This window comes from Colletotrichum destructivum, chromosome 7, assembly GCF_034447905.1.
Source record: "Colletotrichum destructivum chromosome 7, complete sequence".
In the NCBI taxonomy this organism is placed as follows: domain Eukaryota; kingdom Fungi; phylum Ascomycota; class Sordariomycetes; order Glomerellales; family Glomerellaceae; genus Colletotrichum; species Colletotrichum destructivum.
Genome location: NC_085902.1, coordinates 3,323,729 through 3,337,700, shown reverse-complemented (window position 1 = coordinate 3,337,700; position 13,972 = coordinate 3,323,729). Strand labels below are relative to the sequence as shown.

At 57.0% G+C, this 13,972-nt stretch overlaps 5 protein-coding genes across 5 annotated transcripts; 2 read left to right on the top strand and 3 right to left on the bottom strand.

Moving 5' to 3' along the window:
• Positions 1 to 876: 876 nt before the first annotated feature.
• CDEST_11569 (Putative LOG family protein) lies at positions 877 to 2,279 on the top strand. Its single transcript, XM_062927725.1, has 3 exons — positions 877 to 1,162; positions 1,227 to 1,606; positions 1,697 to 2,279. The coding sequence occupies exons 2-3, from the start codon at positions 1,306 to 1,308 to the stop codon at positions 2,236 to 2,238; spliced, it is 843 nt and encodes a 280-aa protein (XP_062783776.1). The 5' UTR covers positions 877 to 1,162; positions 1,227 to 1,305; the 3' UTR covers positions 2,239 to 2,279.
• A 1-nt stretch (position 2,280) lies between these two features.
• Positions 2,281 to 4,358, bottom strand: CDEST_11568 (Putative proteasome alpha-subunit domain, proteasome, subunit alpha/beta, nucleophile aminohydrolase). Its single transcript, XM_062927724.1, has 3 exons — positions 4,134 to 4,358; positions 3,921 to 4,032; positions 2,281 to 3,816 (listed from the first exon to the last, which is right to left on the bottom strand). The coding sequence occupies exons 1-3, from the start codon at positions 4,169 to 4,171 to the stop codon at positions 3,172 to 3,174; spliced, it is 795 nt and encodes a 264-aa protein (XP_062783775.1). The 5' UTR covers positions 4,172 to 4,358; the 3' UTR covers positions 2,281 to 3,171.
• Positions 4,359 to 4,682: 324 nt separating this feature from the next.
• On the top strand, positions 4,683 to 5,840 carry CDEST_11567 (uncharacterized protein). Its single transcript, XM_062927723.1, has 2 exons — positions 4,683 to 5,251; positions 5,323 to 5,840. The coding sequence occupies exons 1-2, from the start codon at positions 4,996 to 4,998 to the stop codon at positions 5,454 to 5,456; spliced, it is 390 nt and encodes a 129-aa protein (XP_062783774.1). The 5' UTR covers positions 4,683 to 4,995; the 3' UTR covers positions 5,457 to 5,840.
• A 1-nt stretch (position 5,841) lies between these two features.
• On the bottom strand, positions 5,842 to 8,873 carry CDEST_11566 (Putative ADC synthase, anthranilate synthase component I, para-aminobenzoate synthase). The gene has a single exon (XM_062927722.1). It carries the CDS (start codon positions 8,601 to 8,603, stop codon positions 6,081 to 6,083), a length of 2,523 nt encoding a protein of 840 aa, XP_062783773.1. The 5' UTR covers positions 8,604 to 8,873; the 3' UTR covers positions 5,842 to 6,080.
• Positions 8,823 to 13,947, bottom strand: CDEST_11565 (uncharacterized protein). Its single transcript, XM_062927721.1, has 2 exons — positions 13,428 to 13,947; positions 8,823 to 13,366 (listed from the first exon to the last, which is right to left on the bottom strand). Exons 1-2 carry the CDS (start codon positions 13,591 to 13,593, stop codon positions 9,204 to 9,206), a joined length of 4,329 nt encoding a protein of 1,442 aa, XP_062783772.1. The 5' UTR covers positions 13,594 to 13,947; the 3' UTR covers positions 8,823 to 9,203.
• Between the last annotated feature and the right edge of the window lie 25 nt (positions 13,948 to 13,972).

The following is a 13,972-nucleotide window of genomic DNA, read 5'->3' as shown; positions in this document are numbered from 1 at the left end:
ACGCCTCTCAGCACAACATTGGACTCGGACCTCGCCTCCAACCTTGTCACCTGGTCACTTTGTGCGGGCCAGTCGCAGCGTACTGTAACAAGTTGACGAAGCAAAGCAAACACGCAGGCAAACTAGGGTGCACCCCAAACCTGTCGAGTCTCGGCATCGATGAGATCGAATCAGTCGCGTTCAACAAGTCGAGTGTCGCAAACTTTTATGTGCAGCCAAAGCAGGGCCCAGCTTCTCCCTGAGTGAGAGTCGTCCCTCGTCCCGGATCCGTCTCTGGCCCATCCATCCATCCATCCCCCTTGGGTTCCCGTGGTTTCTCGCCCCCTTCCCCGTCCCAAGTCCACGTCCATGTCAACCATGGATATGGTCACCCGACCCCGTCCCTCGTCTCTGGTTAAGCAACGAAGAAGAGTCTGAGAGGGGCCCTTTGCTTTGCTTTTCTTGGTGCACCTACGTGCTTCGCATCCAACTAGAGCCGGCACTACTGTACCGGCCCAGAAGCCACGGATCCCCGAGCGAGACCTTTGGGGGCTTTGGGGCAATTGGCTTGTTCCAGTTGCTACGCTAAACCCAGAGAGCTTCGGCCCGTCGCCCATGCGTCCGGGGCGGTAACTGACATCTCGTTGTCTCATTAACATCTTTGCAGCATGCTTGCCTCTCGCCTCCGTCCAATCTTTCTTTTCTTTTTTCTTTCTTATTGCCCTTCAGGTGGTTTGGCTTACCAGGATACTTGGTTGATGCACCCACGAGTCGCCAACAGAAGCTTGCTCCTTTTCCAACCCCAACCAACGAGACAAACTTGCATCCCTTTTCGGCTCTTCCCAAGACTAATAAGAGACATCCCAGAAGACGTCCCAGGAGACGTATATAACCGGGTCGCTTTTCACCGCCATCACTTCTCTTTGCACTGCTTCTCTCTCTCGTGCTCTTCTCTCTGGCCCTTCTTTTCTTGAGAACTTCATTGATCTTCTTTTCCTCCTCTGACTCAGAAGTCGGAGTCTTGGTAAATTTCTCGGAACCCTCCACCCACCGCATCTTGACCACTCGTTGTGACTCTTACCTTGGCCCGAACCTCGACGCTCACGGTCACTTTCCCCACAAAATCCCCGTCATCTTGACTTCTTACTGCGCCTCACACACTATTAAGACAGACGTCTCCCTCGTAAGCCACTCCGCCAACCTCTCTCACTCACTCTCACTACCAAACTGACATTTACAATATCAAGAACACACAAATAGAACTGAATCGTCTCTGTAATCCGTCACACTTGACTCTCGTCGAAACCACCAGCAAAACCCGCAACCATGCAGTCCGGCGGCCCATCACCCTTGCCTTCATTCCCGGCATCCCGGGATGGCACTCCCAGTGGCAATGACACAACCATCAACGGTGTCACAAATGGTCACACCGACGTCACGGCCAACGGCACAACCAATGGCACCACCAACGGCACCAAGACCAATGGCACCAATGGCCTCACGAACGGCGCACAGAAGAGGACCAAGATCTGTGTCTACTGCGGCGCCTCTCCCGGTTTCAAGCCCCAGCACATGGAAGCCGCTCGCGGGTTAGCCCGGATCATGGCAGAGAACAACATTGACCTCGGTGAGTTACTCTCATCACCTTTCCTCACTCTTTCTCTCACCCTCTCTTTCTCTCCAACCTCTTTCCCCCACGCGCACTGACACGTCACAGTTTACGGCGGTGGCACTGTCGGCCTGATGGGCGAGGTGGCAAAGTCCCTTGTCGCCCTCGCCGGCCCGGACTCGGTCCACGGCATCATTCCCGAGGCCCTCGTCAAGTACGAGCGCGACGGCACCTACGGCACCGTCAACAAGGACAACATGTACGTTCCTGACGAGACCGTCTACGGCCGCACCACGGTCGTCAAGGACATGCATACGCGCAAGCAGATGATGGCCAAGGAGGTATTTGCCGGCGGGCCCGGCAGCGGCTTCATCGCCCTGCCTGGCGGCTACGGCACCATCGAGGAGGTCCTCGAGACGGCCACCTGGAACCAGCTCGGCATCCACGACAAGGGCATCTGCCTCCTGAACATCAACGGTTTCTACGACGGCATTCTCGAGTGGGTCGGCAAGAGCGTCGACGAGGGCTTTATCAAGGCCGCCAACGCCGACATCCTCGTCACCGCCACCACCCCCGAGGGCGCCATCAACGCCCTCCGCGACTACAAGGTCTCCGAGGCCACCTTCAAGCTCGACTGGAACAACTCGTAAGTGTTGGGCAACCCTCACCAGCAAGCAAACCCTTGTCGTTTTGTTATATCTGTTGGAGCGAAAGAAGAACAAGTGTGAGTTGAGCAATCAAGGCAAAACAGGGTCTGAGCGGGCAGCGAAAAGGAACCAAAGACAAGAAGATGGAGAGTACGGGATTGTGGGGAGGCATGGCCGGTCGCGTGTGTGCAATGTGAAAAGCGGATGCGTACCGGAGTCTGGCGCCCTTCGTGTTTCCATGGTAAAAGGAGCGAGCGAATGGGGAGGGGTTTCTGACTTTGCTCTCGGCGCCGGTAACACCTGGAATAAGACATTAGACGAGGAGGGACGATGAGGGACGATGAGGGACGATGAGGGACGATGAGGGACGATGAGGGACGATGAGGGACGATGAGGGACGATGAGGGACGATGAGGGACGATGAGGGGAGGGGGAAAAGGGGAGGTCGGTTGTCTTGTTGTCTTGCGGGGTGTTTGCATTGCAATTTTCGATAGACCACCATGATAGTTGCATAACCAATGGAAAACAAACCTACATCGTTAATCACCACCACCTGCACCTCTCTCTATCTCTCGAACATCAAGTCACATGTGTGTGTGTGTGAAATCGAGTCGCGCGTGTCCTTCTCGTCCCTTGGAAATCATTGGATGCAGCTCGTTCATTCGGCTGTTGAATCTCCCTTTTTTGCAGCGTATTGGTACAATTCTAAACGGGCCGGCTCAGTGCGTTCAAGTACTCTGCGTTTTCCTTCGCCCTCCCTCAGCCAGTCCAATTGACCCAATTCCCGTCACTCTTGAGCCTCTCGAGAAGAAGGGAATTCGGCAATGGGCCGGTCTAGTTCCAACGCGACGCAAGCTGTTCCCCAGCCCCCTGTCTTCCCATACTCCTTCATCGTTGTTGCCTCCCTAAAAAACGGGTGCGTGCGTGTGTGTGTGCCTATTCATCAACCTCCATACCCTCACCGCCTTCCTCGCCGGCGCCCTGGCTCTCGCTGGCGGCGACGCTGTCGAGCCACTCCTTGACGTCCTGGCCATCGAACAGCTTGAAGGGCTGAATCTCCTTGAGTCCGTCCTTCTCGGTAAAGCCGACGACGCCCACACTCGTGTTCTCAACCGTCAGTTCGCGGTCCTGGACGAGACTCTCCTTGAGGGCCTTGAGGCCGTGGCGCACGAGCTCCTCGCGCGAGCAGCTCTCAAAGGCGTCGATGTTGCGCTCTAGGTAGGTGCGGGCCATTTGGCTGCGGGCGCCGATGGCAAAGGCGACCATCTCCTCCGTCATGCCGCTGGGCTGGAACTCGAAGAGATGGGGCCCGCGCTCGTCGACGCCGGCGACGAGGAGGCCGACTCCGTAGGGCCGCTTGCCGTAGACCTGGGTGTTGATCTGGGCCTTTTCACCAATCATGTCGACAAGGGTGCGGAGGGGCATCGAGCGGCCGTACGTCATGCGGTGGCCGAGGCACTGCTGCTTCATGAAGTTGGAGAGGACGCGGGCGTCCGAGGTGAGGCCGGCGATGGCGATACCTGAGTGCTCGTCGACAGGGAATATCTTCTTCTGGTACGAGGACAGCTCCTCAGCGTTGCGCTATCCAAGGGAAAATGGCACGTCAGCTGCGTCTCTTTAAAAGGGGGGCAGGGGATCTACGCGGACAGATCTGGGGAAGGGAATAGGGTAGAGCGACGTCGTACCTTGATTGCTACCAGGACGGCGTGTGTTTTGCTGGCGATGCCTACTACCACGGAACCCTGCTTCACTGCTTCGGCTGCATACTCGATCTGGAATATCCGGCCTTGCGGCGAGCTGCGGGAGAGAAGTCAGCCACACAGTTGCGTCGTAATCCTCCCCTCCAAGGGCCGGCCAGAGGGTGGGAGGGAAGGCTGAAGAAAGGCTAAGCAACTAACAATGTCACCGAGTCGTTGTCGTAATTGTTTCTGAACATGGCGGGCGTGAGGGAAGGTTCGTAGCTTCGTCAGGCAGCTCGAGAGGGGTCTGCAACAGGAGATAATCGACAATTCGCGGGGTGGGTGTGGTTGTTTTGTAAGGGAGAGGATATCGCGGGGTGGTTTCGTGGATGTTGGACGAGCAGTCGGTGATGGGTGGAGGGGAGGAGGTCGAGAGAGCTTGGTGGTGGATAGGTAATAAAGCGAGGAGCGTCCCCGTCGCTCTGCAGCTCAAGGCAGATGGAGCTTTCGTAGCACTCTCTCAGCCTGGAGCCAGGTGCCAAATGCCAGGTGCGCCGGGGTGAAAGGTGCTCCGTGCATCCTCGAGCGAGATACGTACCGCTCTGTACCTTACCTCACGCCTGCCGACCGGGGTCTTACCAGGGTAGGAGCCTTCGAGCTCCCTCCGGGTCCTGGAACAAGGTTGCGCCGTGAGAGCTGACGACAGCCTACCTACTGCGTCAGGCCCCCCCAGAGGACCCGCCATCGCATCACAGCTCAGCCTGCCAGCCTACCCAGCCTACCCAGCCGCGATCCACGACGACCCGATCAATCCCACTACCACGAAGCTTCCATACCACCGCCAATCGACAAGTTCCTGCCTTCAGATCATCGACGCTCGAAGTCCCGCACTGCTTCGCTGAATTTCCACCCCTCACATAATTAATTTGCAGCATCCCCCTCGACGGGGCTCTCGACGCCGAATCTCTCTGTCTTTCAAGGACCCGACACCCCGTCCGAAACAAGCACCACCGAGACACACGACACACAAACACGCACGCACACACATACACCACCCACATCCCCCTCCCCAACAGCCAAGATGCCGACCGCCGGGCTCAAGACCATCATTGCCCTTTCCTTCGTCCTCGCCGTCGGGTTCCTTCTCGTCATCCTGTCGTGCGCCCTCTGGAAGGTCTACTACCCGCTCCTCGTCGTCGCCACCTACGTGCTGGCCCCGATCCCCAACTGGATCTGCTCGCGGTGCGCCAACCCGGATGACTTCGTCGAGGGCTCCGGCGCCGCCGTGCTGGACCTCGGCCGCTTCTGCACCGGCTTCTTGGTGGTCATGGGAATCGGTAAGTTTTCCTCTTCGTCCTTTGTTGATGGTTCGGAAGAGATCACTAACCGTGGCTTTCGCAAAACAAAGCCCTCCCCGTCGTCCTCGCCCACTCCAACCTCATCCAGATCGAGGCCATGGTCATGTCGATAATCGGCGGTCTTCTCATCTACGGAACCATCATCAGCTTCGGCATGTTTTTTCAGGAGGAGCAGGAGTTCTAACTGAGAGCGTGAGAGAGAGAGAGAGAGAGAGAGAGAGATAGGACACGACGACCCAGAAGGCATGAAACCCCGCCAGCCTCCAAACGAGTAGAGGAGTGGCAGCGGCTGCTACAACAGCGAGGTCAGACGGAGATTACGCATTTCATCCAAGATTGGCGGCGGGCCTGTACAATACGACAACGGTGTCGGAATAACGAAGGCGCTCTCGGGTCTGGGAATCCGGCGTGGGAAAGAAGTGTTTGGATCGCTTTGGGCTTCATATTTTACATCCAGCATCATGCCGTCAGACGGAGCGTTTCACTCTTTCGCTTTGATACGCAAGGAAGAAAGAAACACTTAATTTTGATGACATTGTGGGGAATTCGATCCCAAAGTCATTTTGTCTTTTTTCTTCTAATGATATGGATGATCCGGGCCGTCTAAAAGTTGAGTCTAATACCCGTGAAAAGGTCCAGAGTCTAATATCCCAGATACGTTGAGGTATCAACCAAAGCACTCCGCCCCTATCCCTAAACCAGTTGTATATAACGCCATGAAATCAGTAACCCGAGAGATGTCATCTGCCCCCAACCACCCCTTGCCGTAACGTGGTCGTCGTCTCGTCTCGACTAGCCAGCATGAAAATCATGCTTCCGCAAAGACCCCCAAGGGTCCTGCCAGCTTGGTGAACATCTCCTCCCTCTCCCCCTCAGGCGTGCTCAGGATCGTCACGGCACCGCCGGCCCCGATGTGCCAGACCTCCCGCGGCTCCATCTCGCCCTCCGCCGGCGGCGCGACCTCGTCGTCCCACCGGAACATGGTCCGAATGGTCACGCTCCAGTCGCCCTTGCCGGTGACGTCCATGTACCCCACCACGCCCGAGTACAGGCTCCGCTCCCGGTGGCTCTCGATCTCGTGCAGGAGCTCGCAGCTCCGCTTCTTCGGTGCGCCCGTCATGCTGCCCGGCGGGAGGCTCGCCGCGAGCACGTCCAGGCCCGTGTGCCGCCGGTCCGCCGCGGCCCCGTTGTGATGAGGATCCGGCAGCCGCCCGTTAACGATGGTGATCATCTGGAACACCGTCGCGTACTCCTCCACTTTCATCAGGTGCGGAACCTCGACGTTCCCGGACCCGCACACGCCGTGCAGGTCGTGCCTGACCAGGTCCACGATCATGAGGTTCTCCGCCTCCTCCTTGGGCACGTGCAGAATCCGCTCCGCCTGGGCCAGCGTCGCGACGTCGTTGGACTTGCGGACGGTGCCCTTCATCGGGCGCATCGAGCAGAAGCCGTCTGCGTCGTACTCAAGGAACCGCTCGGGCGAGCTGCTAATGAGCGTCGCGCCGCCTAGGCGGATGTAGGAACCGAAGGGTGCTGGCTGACGGGCACGGAGGGTCTTGTAGAGTTTCCACGGTGCGACGTAGGCTGGTTTTGAGGGCACCTGGCCACTGAATTGGACGCTGTTAGGGCCTTGTTCTCTCTCCGGTCGTCCCGGCAGCGTGATTGTCGTCTGATCGGTCAAGCAGAGCTCGTACGACTCGCCGGCCGCGATGAAGTCTTGACAGCGAGAGACCTTGGCCTCGTAGTCGTCAGCGTCGGGCACCTGGATCACCGGACGGGTCGACACTGTCGACGAGTCCGAATCGCTGGCAGCGGCCTTGCCCGACTGCCAGGGGCGTGACGTCTGCAGCGATGCAACGACAGAGTCGATCCAGAAGTCGGCGTTGAGCTTTCGCTTCTGCAGGTGCTGGACGTGCAAGAGGCCCTTGACATGGTCCACGACGATGCTCTTCGTGACCCAGGCGAAACACAAATCAGGCCGCTGATGTCCACGGTCATTTGCTACCGCTACGTCAATTCCTCTGAGCCCCATCTCGTAAGTGAGGTATCCCATGAAACCGCCCCGGAACGGCGTTTCTAGGTCCCCTGTTGCTGCGATGCGTCGCTTCTCGAGAAAGCTGGAAAGCAGGTGCCAGATATTCTCGTTCTGGCCGAATGCAATGGTCTCCATCAGGTCAACGGGCATGCCCTGAATCGAAGGGATACGTGCCGTGGCGAAGTCGTCCCCGACGTGATGTTCGATACGCAGGGACTCTTCCACATCCAGGGCGATGATGCTGAATCTGCCCCGCACATCCGCGGCGCCAGTTGCCATATTGCTCGAGTTGGATGAGTCCAGGATGATATGCTCCGTTCTTCCGCTCTTCAGGATCTCCACGATATCCGGCACCTTGATATTGGCGGGAAGACTGATGGTCTTGTGGCTGTAGTCGCAATCGAGCCCCACGGTCGCCAGAGACGTTGGCATCTCCGTCCACGCCAACACGGGGGCGTGTCCCCCCTGCGCCGCAGCCCGGATCTCGGAAAGAAGACTCGGCTTCACGGCGTTTCTCGCCAGGAACCGTCCTCCACTCAAGACGGTCCTGTTCAACCTCGAGTTCCAGGCCATTGCTTCGCGGAGCCAGTTGCGAATGACCGTGTGGCCTGCGGTCTGCGTGCAGATTGATTCCGGATGATACTGGAGACCCCAGAACGGCTTGCTGCGATGCTTGACGGCCATCAGGATCCTCTCGCGACCGTTGTCCCGCTCCTCGTCGACCCAGGCCAGGGGGAGCAACTCGGGGGCCATGTCCTGCGCGTCCCATCTCCTGCTTGCCCATTCGGCGTCTGAGATGGAATCCTGCCCGATGTCCGCGCACAGGCTATGGTAGAGGGTCGCCTCGAACTCAGAGACACCAGCAAAGATGTCCTCGGCGCAAGTCGGCCGTGGCTTCTCGTGTTGAATGGTACGGACCATCCCGTGCAACCCCCGCTGAAGCCTCCTCACCCCCCCACCGGAGCTGAGAACGAGGCTCTGGAAACCAAGGCATATTCCCAGGACGGGGAGGAGCTGTTCATCGCCTAAGTCCCAGATACGCTTCATGAGCCCGACATCCGCCTCATTTTCGGCAGAGCCGGGCCCAGGTCCGCAGACTACGGCATGATACCTCGACAGTTCCCGGTGGAAGTCAGTGGCGAATTTGGATGACGAAGACGACGACTTTGGATCTAGCAAGGGCGTATCAATCGGTAAGACGTGAACATCGGCATCAAGCAGGGTTGTAAGAAGGGAGACGATGTTGTTGGTGAAGGAGTCGTACGCATCAAGAAACAGAATCTGAGGTCGCGTCATGCTTCCTTTCTGAGCGAAGACCCCGCCGTCCTTTTTCCTTCTAATCGACAATCGACAAATGAGGTCCCCTCAGTGCAACGCTCGCCGATCGGAAGGGGGAAAACGTCTCTTCTTGACCAAAGCTTGCTTGTATGGCGGAAACGGAAACAAGTGGCCATGACAAGGGGGGAGAAAAAAGGCCCGCCGGCGCGGCTAGCACCGGAAAGCCGCCGTTGAACGTTTGGTTTGGTTCGCAATCAAGCAGAAAATAAAATTCGGCAGGCGGTCAGACCCACGCATGCGCATGACTTAGCGGCAACGCCATTTGCCAGGGATGAGCTTAATTCGATCGCCGGTTGATCGGGCTCATCCCTGTGAGCCTGGCTGTGCCGTGCCGTGCCATCCAGCCATCCAGCCATATCACCGCCAACCTTGGCCCATCTCTCGCCTCTCATCTTTTATCTTTCATCTCTCATCTTGGGGAGAACTTGATTGTCTGTCTATTGTAACACAGGCCGCTGCAATTGCCAACTCCAAGTCTCTGGTGTATGATTTGTCTTTTCCACATGCATCCATCATACGCGTCGTCATGTACAAGATATAGATAGCTCTCTGATGCTGCTAGTCGTGATCCTTCACCTTGACGACGCAGGCCTGCCTTGAATGCCAGATGCGCCGCTCCTTCGCGCCCATGATGGCATCCAACATCGTCTGAGTATCCGATCGCTGCCGGCCCCCTTTCGCCTCCTCTTCGTCCTTCGCTGCTTTGGGCTCTTGCCAGATTTGGTACTCTTCGACCGATGCACCTATCTCGAACTCTCCACGACAAAGGGCCATCGCCTGCATCTCCACTTCGATGCTGGACTTGGCCGCCAGGAGGGGAAGCGCCTGTTGCAAGGTACCGTTCCAGGCAAATTTCCGCGTGAAGTCCAAGGCGACGTTCAGGGGACGGTGACACAGAGCCGGCATGAGCCGCAACATCGGATACACTGGCTGAGCCGACCGGTTTGTGATGCCGACCTTGATTTGGACGAAATCGTCGACAAGGATAGACCCCTTGGCAGTTCCACCCAGGCCCTTCAAGCTCGGATTCTCAATGGAGATGTCGATACCAATGTCGTCAATCCTGATAGCGTCCATCATGCGGGGGGAGAGTCTGATGCCCCGGAGGTCGATGTAGCCACTCCGCTTCGGACCGGACACTGTCTTCCACCTGGCTGTGAGAGTATCCAGTATCCTCTCCCTGTACCAGAATGCTTCCCTGTTCGAGCGCTCCATATCTGGCGTGATCTTGCTGGTGCTTACGACGAACTGTCGCTGTCTTGATGGATTGAGAGCCGGGATCGAAGCGTGAGGATCTTGAAGGTATATGCGTCGTAGAGGGACAATGACGCGATTCACGTTGCCCGGGAGAATGTGTTCCTTGATCACAACACCGTCTTCGCCATCTAGCTGCACTTCCATGCTGTTCGGCCAGGCGTTGCGTAGATCCATAGATAGCAGGCAGTATTCTTCCGCCAATGTGGCAGGATCGGACTTCGACTCCAGATTCGTGAGGCTGAGTAGCGGCTGAGGCACGGGGCCACTGAGAGGGAGGACATCGAGTCTCGCAAGCTCGACGCTGGCGTTGACAGTCACCGTCAATTGCAGGGATACTTGCCGGGTATGGAATTGCTCCTTCACCTCTTCCGGCGGCATCCCGAGATGGGCGTAGTCGATCTGGATGGCAGCGTTTGTCAACCCAGGTTTGCCGAGGATTTCAAAGTCAAACGTGGCGGTGCCTCCCGGGGCAATGTATCTCTTCTCGGGCTCCTTCTTGTTCAACCTTCGGAGACCTTGCCGCTTCATGAGAATGTACTCGAACTCGTACAACTCGGCCGGCGTAGCATCTCGGTTGTTGATTCCTGCTTGCAGCGGTCCTTGTGTGGAGTCCTGGAATGAAAAAAGCATAAAATCTACGGGTGTCGTTCTGGAGAGGTTCTGCAGCGTGACAGAGAACACTTGTCTTTCTCCTTCGAGCACCATGACAGAAGCTTGCGGGAGTGTCGTTGATTTGACAATGACAATCGGCTGCTGAGGAATGACATTCAACCCCACATCCTCTATCTTGAGCGGCCTGCCGATACGAACATCGGAGGAGATGGTACTTTCAAGAGCCGGGAGCCCAGTAGCCTTGACCTTTACATCTGCCTGCGGTGTCCATGGGTGGCTGAAGATGGGAAATCGTCTCTCCCGACAACCACGGACGCGGATGATAGCACCCGTTACCTTCAGGGCACCAGGGCCTCTTGGTGTTCCGGTGACCTTGAGTATTTGGGTTCGGTAAGGCCCGATGATGGTGCTTTCGGAGCTGGACTCAAAGTCTGCACCGCTGGTGTCCAGCCGGAGGCTTTCAACGTCGACCTCGACATCGTATGGGTTTTGCAAAGTGACCTTGAAAGTCGCCGGTTCGTCTGCAACGAGGATGTGATCGGCAGCCGCTTTGTTGGCCTGTTTTAAAAACGGATTGTAGATGAATGGGTTAACATCCTGAGATGTTCTCGCTGTGACGGCCCCAGGAAGCGTGCTCTTTGCGTGAGGGACCGGAATCCGCGTGTTTGGCAACGGCTCCAAAGCAACACCGCGGACGAAAAACTCATCCCAGTATTCTGCGGCCAAGTGGTTCAAGCCCAGTCTTTTTGACAAATTCGACGTCTTGGATATGTTTGTAACCAGACGGACCTGCTCGTCTCGAGCGATGACCGGCGATGCGTCCTCCTTGCGAGGACCGGGGGCTACCCCAGACCCGGCTGTACGAAGCAAATCACTTGAGAACTTCAACACGCCATTGAAGTCAGGCAATGCTTCAGAAAAGTTGATGCATGCTCTCAGAATGTTCAGTTTGACGCTGGTGAACCCAAAAAACCTCGCGGCCGCCTGTCCCCGAATTCTATCAATGACCGCGGCGTCGGAGTCTTCGGTAGACAGCGCGTCATCTGAAGGCTGCTTCTTCATATCAAAGCCCACAATACCGTACGACTTGCACAGAAGAGCCAGGAAGGCCTCGATCCCTTGCTCCACATCGCCCTCCCCAAGCTCAAGAGCCACTGCGCTGTTGCTGTGTCCATTGGCGGCGTTCAAAGCCACAAGACCTGCGGCTGGATGTATGCCCATGTCTGCAGCACCTCGAGTGCGGGCCTCGACGAGCCCGCTGATCAAAACTGACACCAGCTCTCTGGTGACCATGGCCTTCTTGCGATGGTGGCCCAGAGGTCCAAGAACAGATGCAATACCTGCCAGGATCGAAACACGATCTGCAATGGTGAGAAGCTCTGACGATGACGAGGGGAATGCGCGGAAGAGGAAAGTGACGATTTGTTGTCGATTTGGGACGACAATCAACCTGGGAGAGGTCGTCAGGGGAGTCGAAGGCAGCTTGCCAAATATCATCGTGTCATAGGATCGCTCTCCCAACTTTCCATCGGCAAGATGCAATGCGGATAAAATCTTGCTGAATCGAATGGTGGTTTCAGCCAAGGGCAAGGGTGGCAGGTGCTCAGCTGATATCCTCGAGTACAGCCCGACGATGCGCTCCAGAAGATCTGGGAGTACGATTTGAAGATTCCGGATGTACTTGGGCTGGCTTGGATCGGTTATTGCTGCATCTAGCGCAGTAAAAATCGCAGCCGTGGTTTTGTCCTGCGGAGGCAGACATATCGCTGGGACTTGAAACTCGACCTTGACCCATCCCAGGAGCAGCAGGGTGATGGTAACCAACTCTAGTGCTTTGCCGTGCCAGATGTGGTCGTTGATTGACCGAGCGACGGTTGCACCGTCAATAAGTTCCTTCAGGGCGTCGGGCCACCGGCCAGCTTGGAGATACAAGGATCCCATGAGGATCGTCACTCTGCCCTTTCCTTTGGCCCTCCAGCGGTCGTTGAGACCCCCGGGACCAAAACCCTGCACCGAAACTCGATCTGAGCTTTCCGACCTGAAGTGTTCCCCAGCACCCGGTCGTGTAACCTGGTCAGGGGTCGTGGACCCGGTGCTGAGGCCAGCAGCCAGGTCGTCAAACGTGGTCGGCGGGTTCGACAGCCCGCTTCTCACCGGGGTCGAAGGTCGAGCTGGTGTCGAGTTGCTTGATACGATGGCTGAGTTGTGCTTGATGGGCGCGACTGGCATGGACATACGGTGCATTTGGCGGTCTGGCAAGCCACTGGTTGAGCTCGATCTCTGAGGGCCTGGGTTGAACTGCGAGTTCCTCCTATTGGCGGACCCTGTGTCATCGGCACCCCATGCTGCACCGTTCGCTTGTCTCGTCGAGTGAGATTGCCCGGGGGATTCAATGAAGGACATGGCTTCAAACGATTTGGCCAGGGCTGTCATTTCAGCAAGGAGCTGCGAGGTTATGTCGCACATTATTGTCTTCAAGGTTGTCCTCTTGCACTCGTCCGGAGGCGGTATGGCGATAAGCCCCTCAGGCATGGGAACTGGGTTCTCCTTAGAGGGCGTATGGTCGAAGATGAGCACCTGGTGGACAAGGGCCTTTCCGAAGCGGTCTCTCAGGTCCTCTAATTCCTGGTACAAGGTTCTGATGTTCTGTTCGGCAATGGTGGGCGCATTGCCGGATTGTCTTTTATTGAAGGCGGCGCGGTTCAGTTCGTCACCGTCGGCGATCGCGATGACTGCAAGAGGTTCGCGGTAGAAGTCGAATGGCGATAGTGCGAGGTGCGACGGTGGGGGTATGTGGGTTATAAGTTCGTAGAATACAGCGCCGTCGGGGAAAGCCAAGGGCGAGAACATATCTTCGCATCACCGGTCAGCAAGGCAAGCCTCTGTTTATGAGGTGGGCCGGAAGAAACATACTTCTGTTCGGCCGCCCGTCAGGGCTGACATCCCGCAAGGAGACGACATGTTCGGGCCGCAGGCGCTCAATGAAGGACGAGAAACGATCGCCTCTGATCTGGCCAAGGGGCAGAACCAATGCCTTCACTCTCGCGGGAGCGATTGGTAACAGCGAGTCCAAGCTCATCCTAGTACGTGTGTCTTCCGTCCAGCATCTTCGACTCGAAAGGATTGTGTTGTGAGCTATGTTGCCATATCGCGATGGTCTCGTGCGTTCAGCGCCAGAAGAAGAGGGGTGCGGAGGTCGGCGAAGCTCTACAGTTGACTTGACTTCTACGGCGTCGCCAATGCTTGTTCGTCACCTTCGGGTATTGCGCGCTTTCTGAATCGAGCGTCGAATTGGCTGCAGGTCTACGGCAGCTAACACTCCATGCAGCAGTCAGTGGAAAGGAGTAGGTAAAGAGGTGAGTGGGAGTGGGAGTGGGAGTGGACAGGGTGGAATTGGTATGCAGCCACCGGCAGCAAGTGACGGTGTGCGACTTGACCGGGGGGTGGTGGATTGCAGT